Source organism: Talpa europaea (assembly GCF_964194135.1).
Source record: "Talpa europaea genome assembly, chromosome: 15".
Classification (NCBI taxonomy): domain Eukaryota; kingdom Metazoa; phylum Chordata; class Mammalia; order Eulipotyphla; family Talpidae; genus Talpa; species Talpa europaea.
In genome coordinates this window covers 25888224-25903713 of record NC_140083.1, presented here as the reverse complement: position 1 = coordinate 25903713, position 15490 = coordinate 25888224, and the positions used below count along the sequence as shown (strand labels likewise).

At 33.8% G+C, this 15490-nt stretch overlaps 1 protein-coding gene across 1 annotated transcript in view; it reads left to right on the top strand.

Moving 5' to 3' along the window:
* Positions 1 to 15490, top strand: part of METTL25 (methyltransferase like 25) — an 87239-nt gene that overhangs the window by 12823 nt on the left and 58926 nt on the right. The window contains exons 2-4 of the mRNA XM_084255099.1: positions 6604 to 6768; positions 7232 to 7338; positions 9045 to 9644. Coding sequence (XP_084111225.1) covers positions 6604 to 6768; positions 7232 to 7338; positions 9045 to 9644 — 872 coding nt within the window. The remainder of the gene's footprint in view (positions 1 to 6603; positions 6769 to 7231; positions 7339 to 9044; positions 9645 to 15490) is intronic.

The following is a 15490-nucleotide window of genomic DNA, read 5'->3' as shown; positions in this document are numbered from 1 at the left end:
TGTCAGATGTTGATAAGTGCTACAAAAATTAAAGAGCAGAGTGGGGCTACAGTTTTAAATAGGATTGTGAGAGTTTTTATGAAATGGTGACATACAAGCAAAAACCTGAAGGGAGTGAGAGAACGAGCCATGAAATATTGGAGGGTAGATAGTCTCAGAGGAAAAAACAAGAGCAAAGGCCCTGAGGAAGCTCATTCCTTGTGGCTTCTCAGAAGAATTATGAGGATTGCTGAGCCTCCGTGCATCCATACTGAGCATTTGATATCTACATGCTTGTAAATGATAAGACATTGTTCCCCATAGATGAATCCCAAGGTGTAACAAATTAGCTTTATTCAGGTTAGTTACTACTTTGCACACAGTAGGCACTTCTGAATTGTTTTTATCAAATTTGTTTTTTATTTACCAAATCACTTTCTCAATTGTTGTTTCTTTATGTGATATCATATTTCCTTTTCCTATATCACACAAGGGTCTGGGAGAGTTAAAATACTGTGATTAGGTTTCTCTATTTTTCTACTTAATTTCATTTTTTGAATGGCTTAGATATGAAAATGCTTTTGAAATGATTACATGTACTTTATGCATTCAATATTATGCTAATATTAGCACAATATAGACATGCATGTCAGTTCTTTGCTGTCTTATTCCTATGAGGATGGATTACATGTGGAAATAACATATTTTTCATTTCACATGCAACCGTAAATTATTAGACTCTTAGCAGACTCTTACAGTAACTTAGGTAAAAAGTCTCCTGTCATATAATTGGATGATGTAAATTGATTTATTTTAAAAAGCAATAGTATATAATCTATTTTCTTAAGTTGATTATAAGATTGTGGATACACTCAAACACTCATACAATTTAACATGCCTATCTTTGATTTTCATGTTTAGCAAAAGTGACTTTCACTTTTGGTTGAACTCTATCAAGTATGTATAAAAGGCTGAAGCCCAAAGTGGAAATTGTGGAAGGCAAAGTCTTAAAATGTGCAATTTAAATTTGCATTGAATATAAGTAAATTTTTATTTTAGAAAGCAATTTCAGTTCAATTCAATTAACATTTACTGAGCTTTGTGCTTATTGAAGTTGTACTGATAAGGGAAAAAAAAATCACCTGTGAAGCTATTAATTGCATAACCCTCATGACAGTTAATAGAATTTGAACAATAGCAGTGATAGTGGGATGGGTGGGTCCCCAAAGGTAAGACTAATTCTCATTAGGATTGATTGGTGGCAGATATATGGATTGAGGGCACAAGGAGCAATTAAGATAATGTGAAGAGCATTAACTTCAGCACCGGGTAAGTGATGATACTATTAAACAAGATAGGCATTAGAAGAAGGGAAAGATTTGGGGAGGGTGAGAATGCTCAGTCCAATTGTGGACCTTCTGGATTGGAGACCCTTTTTTGATGTTCATGTGGAGGTGAATGCAAAATATGTTTATGTCAGTGTGAGAATTGTTATTAGGAGTGTATTGTTTGATTTCTTTTTGTAAATCTGGGCCATGGGACAATGTTAAGTTGTGTCCAAACCCCTGTAACAGTTAAAACTCAAAATTTTGCACATAATTGCATTTTCTTTTTATTCTGAATGTCTCTTGACTCACCTTTTGATTATTACATTAGGGCTGAGATGAGATTTTATGCTCTCTAACAGGGTCAACTGTGCTTTTGAAGTCCTCCTAATGGCCCCAGTGATCACCACCACCACAGACTCTTAGCAGAATCTGTTTCTCCCTGTGTGGCTGGTGATGCTACAATAGTAAGTGTATTAAGGAACTATTTTCTTTCATTCATTCATTCATTCATACATTCACTCATCAGTGCCTGCTAAATGCAAGATATTATTGTTTTACTGGCATGAAGCAATGCAGTTAATTTGTTTCTTGAAGTGAATACAGACATACCCCATTTTATTGTGCTTCACTTTATTTTGCTTCATAGATACTGTGTTTTTCACAAATTGAAGGTTTGTGACAACCCTACATTGAACTAATCCACTTGCATCATTTTTCCAGCATCTGCTCACTTCATGTTTCTTTGTCACCTTTGGGTAATTCTCAATATTTCAAACTTTTTCGCTGTTATTATACTTGTTAATGTGATCTTTTGATGTTATTATTGTAATTGTTTGGCATTGCAGGAGCTGTACTCACATAAAATAATTGGGCAATATTGTCAAGTCTGTGTTCTGATTGTCCCACATACAACTTGTTCCCCATCTCTCTCTTCTTGGGTCTCCCTATCCCCTATGACACAAAAATATTGAAATTAGGCCAATTACTAGCTCTTCATTGGCCTCTAGTTATTCAAGTAAAAGGGAGAGTCTCACATCTTTCACTTTAAATCAAAAGCTAGAAATAATTATACCTAGTGAAGAAGGCAAGTTGAAAGCAAAGACAGACCAAAGAGTACATCTCCTGTGTCCAACAGTTAGTCATGTTATGAATGCAAAGGAAAAGATTTTGAATGAAATGAAAATGCTACTCCTGTAAATATACAAATGATAGGGAAGTAAAACACTCTTATTGCTAATACAGAGAAAGTCTGAGTGGTTTGGATAGAAAATCAACCTAACCACAACTTTGCCTTAAGCCAAAGCAAAGCTCTAACTCTTTAATTCTGTGAAGGTTGAGGTTGGTAAGGAAACTGCAGAAGAAAAGTGTGAAGCCATCAGAGGTTGGTTCATGAGGTTTAAGGTTTAAATTTAAAAGTGTGAGGTGCAAGTGCTGATGTAACAGCTGCAGGTTACCCAGAAAAATCTAGCTAAAATCATTGATGAAAGTGGCTACACAAAACAACATATTTTCAGTATATTATTAAATTAAGACATGTATATTATTTTATAAGTGTGCTATTGCACACTTAGTAGACTGTGGTGTAGTGTAAATATAGCTTTTGTCTGTGCTGGGAAACCAAAAAAATTGTGACTTGCTTTATTGGTACATTTGCTTTATTTAAGTTGTCTGGAACCAAAGGTACAACATCTCTGAGATGTGTTTGTAACATAACAAAATCTTATAGAAACTTTATTTCCTTTTCAGACACTTGTCAGTTTTTATATGTAGACATTATCTTTTTTAGTTTCCTAAAATCTTAAAAAAAACCTCTTCTGATAGAGAGGGCGGTGTTGAGAGGAATAAAAAGAAATGAAAGAATTAAGAAGATAAACAAAGAGTGTATGAACTGTTTTAAGGTGTTAACCTGTATAGATCTCTGCCAGAGGGAATTCTTGCCAGACTGATTCTGACAGACCTGCCGAGAGCTTTTTTAACTGCTGTCTTGCCTGATTTCACTTGTTCACTGAACTCGCTGTTGTGGCTTGCTAATCGAATGTGGGAAGTAAGAACACTGCCTCAGTTCACATGCCTTGCCATTTAGTGTCTGTGCAAACTCGACTAAATTGCAGCCTCTAGATCTAAGTCTGTTTCTTCCTCTGTAAATGAGATTAAGAACACTGTGTAACTACCTTATAAGTCTATACCATTAAATGTAAACTGCTTAGCACAATGTAGTGTATGTACAATAAATGTCAGCAATAATATTGACAAGTTACTTTGACTCCTAACAGTGTTCTCTTTCTTAAAGGGCTAGATAACATTCAAGTAAATTTATTTTTGAAATTTTATTTTTATTTATTAAATGTAAACCCTATCTTTATTATTTCTTTTTTTAGTTTTGAAACATTATTCATTTCTCTATCTTTAGATTTTCTTAATCCAGCACCTTTATATGTAACTTTTATATCTTTCTTGAAGTGATTACATGTATTTTATGCATTCAATGTTATGTTAATATTAGCACAATATAGACATGCATGTCAATTCTTTGCTAATTATCTTATTCCTATGAGGATGGATTACATGTGGAAATAACATGCAATCTCTGCCTTTCATAATAGATCTTAGAACTATCCAGATCTCATATTTATAGGAAATAACTTTCCCTGCCTCATTCTGCCCCTCATTTCCTCCTGCACAATTAACCTATCTTTTAAGGAACCTCTATGGAGTAGTGATTTAGAGTGCATGAAAAGGAAATCAAGAAGATAAGACACGTAATAAAAGAGAACAGGTACATCCAGTAGAGGGAGATCTTGGCAAAATAATCAAGCCACATAATATGCAGGTGCAGTGGACAAAAAAATGAAAAACAAAGCTTTCCCTGTGTAAAAAAAATGTAACTAACTAAGAATGAACTTAATGTAAGTTAAGTAACACTGTGGTTTCTGTTTTGCTAGTTGACAAACCCAAATTTATTAAGCAAATTACCTAGGGAAGCACTATGAGGACTATATATGTGGCAGTAAAGACAAGATTGTTAACATGATTTCCTTTCTGAATCTCTAAAATAGCATGGAAGTTGCAGGCCAGATCATTTGATTACAAAGAAAATATAGAAATTGTATTTCCGTAATTCAAAAAGATTTTTTTTCAGAGTTCTAGAGTATCTGAGTAAACTATTGTAGTCCTAAGTCTAATCACATAATGAATGATAACACTATTCTTCTTTCAAAAAAAAGTATCATTGTTAAAAAACTAATATCTTTGTAATTTAGAACTACAGATTTCTTTAATTACTGGGAGGTCTTTAATCAAAACTACATTAACAGTGTTCAATTCAGGTTGGATTGGAATTTTTTTCAATAGGATGGTTACGTTAATTTGAACCTTTACTTTTCCAACAGAAACATCACATTTCCTTCTGTTGGCAAAATTGTCCAATAACTGACTACTATAATAGTCCCTTTGCACTTTGAGATTTAATACTCTTATTCTATCACACTCAAAGAAATTGCTGCCCTGAAACTTTGGGATGTTGAGACTGCCCTTAAATCTGAGAGTCTCGCTTAATAGTTGACTGGGTTTTACCTTCTGTATCATGCCTAAATATTTTGATGTGGACTTTATTACTTTTGGCTGCATTAGTACATTCAGTTTGCAAAATGCCCAAAGAATTTTATAGAATTCATAAAATATATGTTAAATAAACTCACTGTAATAATTTTATAGTTTAGATTTCTATTTAGTTGATCCAAAGGTGGCAGTTACACATCTCTGTCAATTTTATTCTTTTAATTAATTTGGTAAACATTGCAATCACTAACTTAATAGATAATTCACTTTTAAAAGATACTATTTTAAATATGTAGATTTTATTTCGAATTCTTCAGCTGTTCATCAATTTTTTTGCCTTTAGTTTTTGCTAGAGAGCACCATTGTTTGTTGTGCCTAAGTTAATGTTTGTATATTCCTAAGTAAAAATGGAAGTTCAGCTATGCTAGAATAGCCTTTATAGCTGATAGTATAAATTTTCTGGTAAAATCAGAGATGTTCCCTAGATTGAATAGAGCTTTTTGTGAGGTGAATATTTTAAATAATTCATGCACTGGATGTGTGTTTTTTTAAATTATTAAAAAGTTTTCAGTGATTAGACTCAATTATACTCCTCCATTTGAAGAGTTTCCTTGAACCACTACAGGCAAATTGAAATACCTTTGTTTTAACCTTCATAAGTAAGTTATCTTGTTAAGAAGGCTGTAGAAAATGAGAGTAAATAAATAAAAAGCAAATCTACCAGGGTATCAGTGTATCTATGTTTACCATTAGAATAGGCAAGATTACGCTGCAGTAAGCAACCTAAAAACTCACTGACTAATATTGAAGTTTACTTTTCATACCTGTCACATGCCCATTGGAATTTGACAGCATTGATTTTGTAGTCACTTGGCGATTCAGGCTGAGGGAAGTTTCATCTAGACCCATACTCAACACACTTACAGTTCTGGGAAAAGTAAATGTCGTGAATCCTCTGATACTCTTCAAACTTCTGCCTGAAAATGTCATAGTTCATTCACGTTTGCAATATGTAGCCACCCCTGACTTTAACAAAGTATGTGATCCTTTCCCAGAGAAGAGCACCAGATATTTGCAGAACAGTATATGACAGTTTTCCATTCTCTTCTTAATGAGTGAACACTTGAAAAATCTTGATAGTTTCTGTGCTAAATTTACAGGATGTCTGATTTAAAACTGACCATAGGGAGAAAATGAACTCTTTACACCTGAACATAACCTGATTCATTTTGAAACTCATATTGATGGTGCATTGAACATACATACACAGATCCACACACATTTCTACACAGTCCAAATAGTGCAGGAACTGTTTTACAGTAACATTTTACCAGTGGGGCTATTGCTGTTGCTCTACATACAATGTGGACAGACAGCAATGGTGTTGTACACACTGACCTTTAAATTCAGTGTAGGACAGCCAGGGAATTTCATAAACTTAATCACTAATTAGAACTTAGCAAGAGTTTAAGTTTCTTTTTTGCTCTTGGAATAACAAGAAATGGCCAAATTTTAATTTGGAGTTTAAATATCTTATCATAAGCTATATTTAAAAAAAAAAACAATTGGCTGGGAGTTTTAATAAAAAATATACTTGAACTATTAGATATAGTGCCAAAATTCATAACAAAATGAAAATATAATTTGATGTGAAAATTCAGTGTTTTTTTTTACACACTCATTTAAGTACTCATTTAATTATTGCTAACATCTCTCTTTTTATCCTGATTTTTTTAAGGTGTTACTGATTTAACGAAAATATTTTGTGAAACTTCCCAGAAGTTGATGAGTATAGAAGGCTTTGCTCTGATGGCAAAATATTATTCTGTACAAAACTTGGAAATATGTACTCCTTTTGAACAGTTGCTAGTAGCCCTTCAAGCCAATCAAAAACAGAGAACTGGTAAGTGTGTCTGTTTGTATGTTTTTTTTAGGAGTAATATATTGTTCATATTTGTTTATCTTTGAAATATGTTCTTAATTTATTTCTAAACTTTATATCATGAACTCCAATGGATTGGTTTGTGCCTAGATGAGTAAATTTTGTAATGTACTATATTAAACAGATCAATTTAATTACCCACCTTCACATTTTCTCCTATATTCTAATCCAGTTATCAATCTTTTCCTTTATAGTAAATTGTTTGTCAAGAAACATTTTTCATAGTCTTCTATAGGCTTAGTTATTATATTAATTCAAATTCAATTCATAGTAGCTAAATCAATAGAGGTCTAGCATATAGATACCACAATAGAATATCTGTATTATTTCCATTTTTAACACAGAAAACATGAACATCAACTTATGACTCATTAAATTTTGTTCTTTAATAGCAGTACTGTAATTTTGGTTTATTTTTGCTCAGGTAAAAATATGAAGCCTGATGAGTTTATGAATATGAAAAAATCTCATGAAGTTCAGGCAATGTCAGAGCTGGTCAGCAATATTGCTAATTACTGTGGCATAAAGCAGGTAAGAGTAGTTTCCTATATTTTCATATGTTAAAAGTACTGACCATTTTAAAATGTCATTCAGATTTTCTTTTCCATTACTATATAGCCTCTAAAATATGTGTAAATAATAGCTGAGGTGAGATATGTCAGATCCTTTATGGTATGCTATCATTTTCAAATATACTGTTATTATAACAAATTTATGCTAAACGTAGACTGTTTTTGTTTTGTCATAAATCTTACTCTTTTTGGAATGGATAGAGGTTAAAGGTAATTCTCTTTAATATGTTATAACTCCAGCTTGAGGCACCATTATGAAAAAAACATTAAGCAAAACTTTTTGCCACTAGGTATTCTCACAACTTGGGTCACCAACTTTGATCTGGACTACTTGCCTCATTATAGTTTCACAAAAAAGCCTATGTTTTAGAACTTGAAGGCTTTCATAGCATCAGAATGAGTGTATTTCTATTATAAAAAGTAGCTTCAGTTAAAAAATAGTGATGTCTGGTAACAGATGTTAAATAAAATCAAAGACTGCTGACATTGGCCTGTAAAAATAGTAAATTTTTGTCTTATCTGTGGCTTATATGAATAATAAGTTTATTTCCCTTATCCCTACAAGTACATCTATGAGGTTAGTGGAGGATTTTCCCTCCTTCACTTTTTATTACATTACAATCTTTTCCATAGATTGTTCTATACTTGTAGACAGTTTGAAGATGATCAAAAACTATCACAGCTTAAGCTAGGTACCCAGAAGTCTATGAAGGAGAAGATTATGGGAAGGGTAGGATTTACAGAGACTATCAAGAGCTCAGTTTTGAACATATTAAATTTGAAGTGCTACCACGATGAAGGGGAATGTTCTGTGGACTGTTGGATATATGAGTATAAAGTTCACAGGAGAATTCCAAGTTGGACTTGCAAATTTCAGAATCATCAGCATAGAATGATAGTTAGATCTTCAGGTCAACAACAAAAACAAAAAAACATAACTGTCTTCTCTCTGAAATATAGGCCACTCTAATATTAAGAAATGTAACTGTTCTTGATAACAGTGTTTCTCTGGGAAAGTCAACTAAAAAGAATTAGACAAGGAGCATCTCTCCTTCTGGGCATAGAAGAATCCTCTGTCTTTAAACCTGTACAATGATCCAACAATGAAAAGACAATTGTAAGGGGTAGGAGAGCAGGGTGGTAAAGATTTTGCTATTCATACCAGATTGAACACAAAAAATTGTAGGCTTATTTATTCCTACCACTGTAACACTTAATTGCGCAGAGTTCTTCCATCTGTTGCTAGTACTACATATGTTACTGAAAGACCAATTTGGAGGGAAATATAAGTCAGTGTGTATCTGTAAGATAAGTCAGATTTTTTAGGACATTTTGCCATTATTGAAAAGGTTTTTAAATAGTACATTGTGGAGACATGATTTTTACTAAATTCACTTACTAGTTCTGTTAGCATTTTTGTATATTCCTCACAGTTTTCTGTGCACACAAGCATGTCTTCCCTCCCAATATTTATCTTTTATATCTTTTCCATCCTTAAATTTTTGAATAAAAATAACAACTCATTTTGAAAAAGATTCAAAATACTAAAATGAAAAATAAAAACTATATAATCATTTGTTTAGCTGCTTTTTAAAACTGTTAATAATGCTTTCTGTTACCTTCTGAGTAAAACGCTTTAATTCATTGTGTTTTTTTTTAATGTAGGTAATTGATGTGGGTTCTGGAAAAGGCTATCTAAGCTCCTTTTTGTCCTTGAAATATGGCTTAAAAGTTTATGGAATCGATTCCTCTAATACTAATACTCATGGAGCTGAGGAGAGAAACAGGAAACTAAAGAAACATTGCAAAGTCTATCATACTCCATCAAAATTAGATGTCAGTGGACTGGCATTAAAAATGGCAAAAGAACAGACTGTGCAAGATGACATTAAATGTGAAGCAGATATGGACGGAGTGTATAACAATAATCCTACCAATCAAGGAAAGATATCTACCTCAGACTTTTTGTCAGATTTTTCAGACCCCGTAATTTCTAACATCAGAAAACAAATGGAAAGTCTACATGTTCATTCACATCAAGAAGAAAATTTGCATTTTGAAAATGCCTTGTCTCTTATAAACTTTTTGCCTATTAATGCTGTAGAAATTACTTCTTCATCTGAAATACCCAATAGGAAAATGCCCGAGGCAAACAAAGAGAGAAGAAAAACAACATTAAAGACAAGTGAATCAAATATATACTCACCTTTAACATCTTTTATCACCGCTGATTCAGAACTGCATGATATTATTGAAGATCTGGAGGTGATTGTGCTTTTAATTTCATTTATAAAAATGTTCTAAAAAAGATTTAACTTTAACTAGTAGCTTACTACTTAGCTTATATGTTTTATTTTATTACATTAATCTAAAGGACCAAGAAAATAAAATTATGTGCAGACTTTCATGATTACCACAGCTATCAAAATCTGACAATCTGTCAATCACAGTTTTCCAGAATAGAGTTCCCACCCTTCATTTTAAGCCTCTTTAATCAAATATAAGTACCAACTCAAAAGCTAGTAAGGTAAGTTCTCATTATGCAATTTAGGGATTGTTTAAAATTACAGCCCAACAAAACTTACATTTTAATTTAAGTTTGAAGTACAAAGGTATTTAGGGCAATATTATGTTTAATGTTAGTCTTGGTAATAATTAAATGTGCAGTTTTCTTGAGCAAGAGTAGATTCTTAATATTCATAAAGAATTTGAACTCTTTCTAATATGTCAAATTATGTAATTAAAATACAGTATATCTTAAACAAAGGCAAGATTGTATGTTAAAACAATATTGTAAAAGAACTTCTGGAAATCATTTGACCTAACTCACTACTTAAAAAGCAAGGTAACCTTTGGAGTTATAATACTTTCCATTTGTAAATTTTTCAGAAATTCTTCCCTAAAGAAAGAAAGAAACAAAATTTTTCAAAGTTCTTTATATATTTGAATCCTTAATTAGTAGCTGACAAGTGTTTTATTTATAGTATGGGAAATTTTTCTTTTTCCCAGATATTTTTTTGATTTTACAAGCTAAGGGAAATTGGTTAAACCCTGTTAATTGTCACTCCTATATATTTATACCTAAAATTTCTCTTAAGGTTAAACAACTTAATTTAACCTAACTTCAAAAAATATAAACTTTTAGTGCTTATCATCATATATTTAAGTTTTTTTTCAAAGTCTATTGACAGTGTATGCTCAAGACTCTATGCAAACTCTTATAAGAATTTATCTAAATGTTCTGGAAAATGTTTCTTGGGTCTTTTTTTTTTTTTTAAAGATTTGTTTATTTATTTATTTATTTATACAAGCACTGGGTACAGTCAGAAGCACGGGAGGGTGAGAGAATTCACCAGAGCCAGAGCGGGGAGCAGAGCAGGCAGAAGGACTGAAGTACACTGCTGAGGGGAGCAGCAGGCGGCAGGAGAGGTCTGTGAGCCATGTGGGACCCTCCTCCAGTGGCCGGGGAGCAGCAGGGTATTGAACCAGTGCTGCAGAGGCTGGGGGCAGCTTCGCAACTCAGTGCTCAACCACTGCGCCACCGGGGAGGCCCTCTTGGGTCTTTTAATGAATTAAAAATTTAATAACCAGAATTAACCAACACCTCTTCCACCCTCCCTAACCATAATACACCCATACAATACTTAAATATTGTAATAAATGCATACTGTGGTGATTGCATATTTTTGTTGCCACCTACCAAAATTATTAACTAATCTTATATGATTAATACAGTAAAGAATAAAATCAAATGTTCTTTTATATTTTAGGAGAACTAAACTAATCTTAAAGAGACTTACACTTCTGTTATTCTACCATTTATGGACAGTAAGCTCTCTCTTTGAATTATTTATTTTTTTTTTTTAAAGATTTTTTTTTTTTTTTAATAGAGGCATGTTTTATTTATTTATTTGTTTGTTTGTTTGTTTTGTTTATACATGCACCGGGTACAGTCAGAAGCGCGGGAGGGTGAGAGAATTCACCAGAGCCAGAGTGGGTTGCAGAACAGGCAGAAGGACCGAAGCACACTGCTGAGGGGAGCAGCGGGCGGCAGGAGAGGTCTGCGCGCCATGCGGGACCCTCCTCCGGTGGCCGGGGAGCAGCCGGGGATGGAACCGGCGCCGCAGAGGCCGCGAACAGCTTCGCAACCCAGCGCTCAACCGCTGCGCCACCGGGGAGGCCCTGAATTATTTTTTATTTGTAATATTATCACGTCTAAATAAAATCTACCCAACTATCAATTCATTGGGAAAGCAAAATAGTGGCACAACACTCCAAAAGCTGCTTTGAATAGAATGGTGTTGGAAGCAACTGAGGGTTCTCTAAGCTCAAAGATACTTACTGGAACACACTTTTCATTAGAAAATTTAGACCTCAGCCCAATTTATGATTAGATTATAAGGTCAAAAGCACATTTTTAGTAAAATAATTTAAATTCATTAATTATAGTAGTTCTTTTTTATTTCAATTTTATTTTTTTATTATAAATTTTATTTTTCTATTCCCCATACAATTGCGACCCCCTTATTTTGACCCGAATCCCTCCCCTTCCCGCCCCCTACCCCCAATAGAGTGTCTCTGGTTCATAGTTGTTTGTTGATTTTGATTTTCACTTTCTTATAGTTATTCTTTTTCCTGGTCCCTTATTTAAGTTTTCTAGATTCCTGCTATGAGTGAGACCATCCGGTATTTTTCTTTTTCTTTCTGGCTTATTTCGCTGAGCATGATCCCTTCCAGCGCCATCCATGTTGCAGCAAATTGCATGTGTTTATCTTTTTTGAATGCTGAGTAATATTCCATGGTGTATATGTACCACATCTTCTTGATCCAGTCATCTATTTTTGGGCATTTGGGTTGTTTCCAAAGCTTAGCTATTGTAAACAGTGCTGCTATAAACATAGGGGTGCAGGTGCTCTTTGGAATTGATGTTTCTGTGTCCTTTGGGTAAATACCTAGGAGTGGAATTGCTGGATCATATGGAAGCTCTATGTTTAGTAGGTCCAGAAATCTCCACACAGCTCTCCATAGTGGTTGGACCAGTTTGCACTTCCACCAACAGTGCAGGAGAGTTCCTTTTTCTCCACAACCTCACCTCAATTTGTTGTTGCTAGTTTTTTTAATATGTGCCATTCTCACTGGTGTCAGATGGTATCTCATGGTAGTTTTGATTTGCATTTCCCTGATTACAGGTGATGTTGAACATTTTTTCATATGCCTATTGGCCATTTGCATTTCCTCTTCAAGAAGTTTCTTTTTAGCTCTTCTGCCCATTTTTTGACTGGATTATTTTCTTTGTTTTTATTGAGTCTCATCACCTCTTTGTAGATTTTTGTGATCAGTCCTTTATCATTAGTGTTGTGTGCAAAAATGTTCTCCCAGTCAGTGGGGTTTCTCTTTGTTTTTGTTATTGTGTCTTTTGCTGTGCAGAAGCTCTTTAATTTGATGTAGTCCCAGCTGTTTATCTTTGCCTTCACTATCACTGCTTTGGGTGATGCGTCTGTAAAGATGTCTTTGATGTGCATATCATGTAGTGTTTCGCCTATATTTCCTTCTATGTATTTTATGGTTTCAGGTCTTGTGTCTAGTTCTTTAATCCATTTTGAGTTGTTTTTGTGTATGGTGTGAGGTAGTGGTCAAGCTTCATTCTTTTGCATGTAGCGACCCAGTTTTCCCAGCACCATTTATTGAACAAACTTTCTTTGATCCAATGCATAGTCTTTGCTCCTTTGTCAAAGATTAGTTGACCATAAATCTTTGGTTTTATTTCTGAATTTTCTATTCGATTCCATTGGTCTGTGTGTCTGTTCTTGTTCCAATACCATGCAGTTTTGATGATTATAGCTTTGTGGTATAGTTTGAAGTCTGGGAGTGTGATGCCTCCATTCCCTTCTTTTTTTTTTTTTTTTTTTCGGGAGAGCTTTGGCTATTCGGGGTTTTTGGTGATTCCATTGAATTTCATCAATAATTGTTCTATTTCTTTGAAGAATGACATTGAAATTTTTATTGGAATAGCATTGAATCTGTAGATTGCTTTTGGTAGGATGGCCATTTTAATAATGTTTATTCTTCCAATCCATGAGCAGGGGATGTCTTTCCATTTCTTTGTGTCTTCTTCTATTTCTTTTAACAGTATTTTATAGTTTTCTTTGTATAGGTCCTTTACCTCTTTTGTTAGATTTATTCCCAAGTATTTGATTTTTTTTTTTTTGTTTCCATAATAAAAGGTATGTTTTCTTTTTATTTCTTCTTCTTCAGATTTATTGTTTGTGTATAGGAAGGCTACTGACTTTTGCATGTTGATTTTGTACCCTGCCACTTTACTGAACTGATTGATGAGTTGAATTAGTTTTTCTGTGGAGTTTTTGGGGTTCTCTATGTATATCATCGCATCATCTGCAAATAGTGATAGTTTGACTTCTTCTTTTCCTATTTGGATTCCTTGTATGTCTTTCTCTTGTCTCATTGCTCTGGCTAGGACTTCCAGTATTATATTGAAAAGCATTGGTGAGAGTGGACATCCTTGTCTTGTTCCAGATCTTAATGGAAATGCTCTCAGCTTTTTGCCATTGAGAATCATACTGGCTGTTAGCTTGTCATATATGGCCTTTATGATGTTGAGGTATGTTCCTTGTATCCCAAGAATTTCAAGGGCTTTTATCATGAATGGGTGTTGCACTTTGTCGAAAGCTTTCTCGGCATCTATTGCTATTATCATATGGTTTTTATATTTCTTTTTGTTGATGTGTTGGATAACGTTGATTGATTTTCAGAGGTTCAACCATCCTTGTGTCCCTGGAATGAATCCTACTTGGTCGTGGTGAATTATCTTATGGATACATTGTTGGATTCTGATAGCTAAAATTTTATTGAGGATTTTTGCATCAGTGTTCATTAGGGAGATTGGTCTGTAGTTTTCTTTTTTGTGTTGTCCTTGTTCAGTTTTGGTATTAGTGTAATGCTGGCTTCATAGAACGTGTTTGGTATTATCCCTTCCTTCTCAATTTTTTGGAAGAGTTTGTGAAGGATAGGCACTAATTCGTCTCTGAATGTTTGGTAGAATTCATTTGTAAATCCATCAGGTCCTGGGTTTTTGTTTTTGGGGAGGTTTTTGATTACCATTTCAATTTCACTGCTTGTATTTGGTCTGTTTAGGTGTTCTATTTCTTCTTTATCTAGCTTTGGGTGATTGTAGAGTTGTAGGAATTTGTCCATCTCCTCTAGATTGTTGAACTTGTTTCCATATAACTGTTCATAGTAGTTACTGATTATTCTTTTGATTTCTGCTGTGTCCGTTGTGATTTCTCTCTTTCATTTATGATCCTGTGTATTTGTGCTTTCTCCCTTTTTTCCTTTGTGAGCCTGTCTAGGGGTTTGTCTATTTTATTGATTTTTTTCGAAGAACCAGCTCTTGGTTTCATTGATCTTTTGGATTTTTTTTTTTTTTTTAGTTTTGCTTTCATTTATTTCTGCTTTGGTTTTTTTATATTTCTTTTCTTCTACTGGTTTTGGGGTTATTTTTTGGTTGTTCTTTTTCTAGATCTTTGAGCTTCTTTTCTTTTCTTCTACTGGTTTTGGGGTTATTTTTTGGTTGTTCTTTTTCTAGATCTTTGAGCTTCACGATTAGGTTGTTTGTTTGAGTTCTTTCTTGTTTCTTGATGTGAGCCTCTATTGCTATATATTTTGCTCTTATTACTGCTTTTGCTGCATCCCATACGTTTAGGAAATTGCTGTCCTCCTTGTCATTCAATTCAAAAATTTTTTTAATTTCTTCTTTGATCTCCTCATTAGTCCAGTGTTCTTCCAGTAGTGTGATTTTCAATCTCCATGAGGTAGGAGAGTTCCTTGCCTTCTTTTTATGGTTTAGTTCTAGTTTGATGCCTTCATGGTCAGAAAAGATGGTTGGTATGATTTCAATCTTGGTGTATCTGTTGATGTTTGTCTTATGTCCTAGTATGTGATCGATCCTGGAGAATGATCTGTGTGCGCTTGAGAAAAATGTGTACTCCGTTTTTTTGGGGTTTAGTGTTCTGTAGATGTCTGTTAAGCCCAAGTGCTCTAGGTCCTTATTTAGAGCTTTAGTGTCTTTACTGATTTTTTGTCTCGTTGATCCA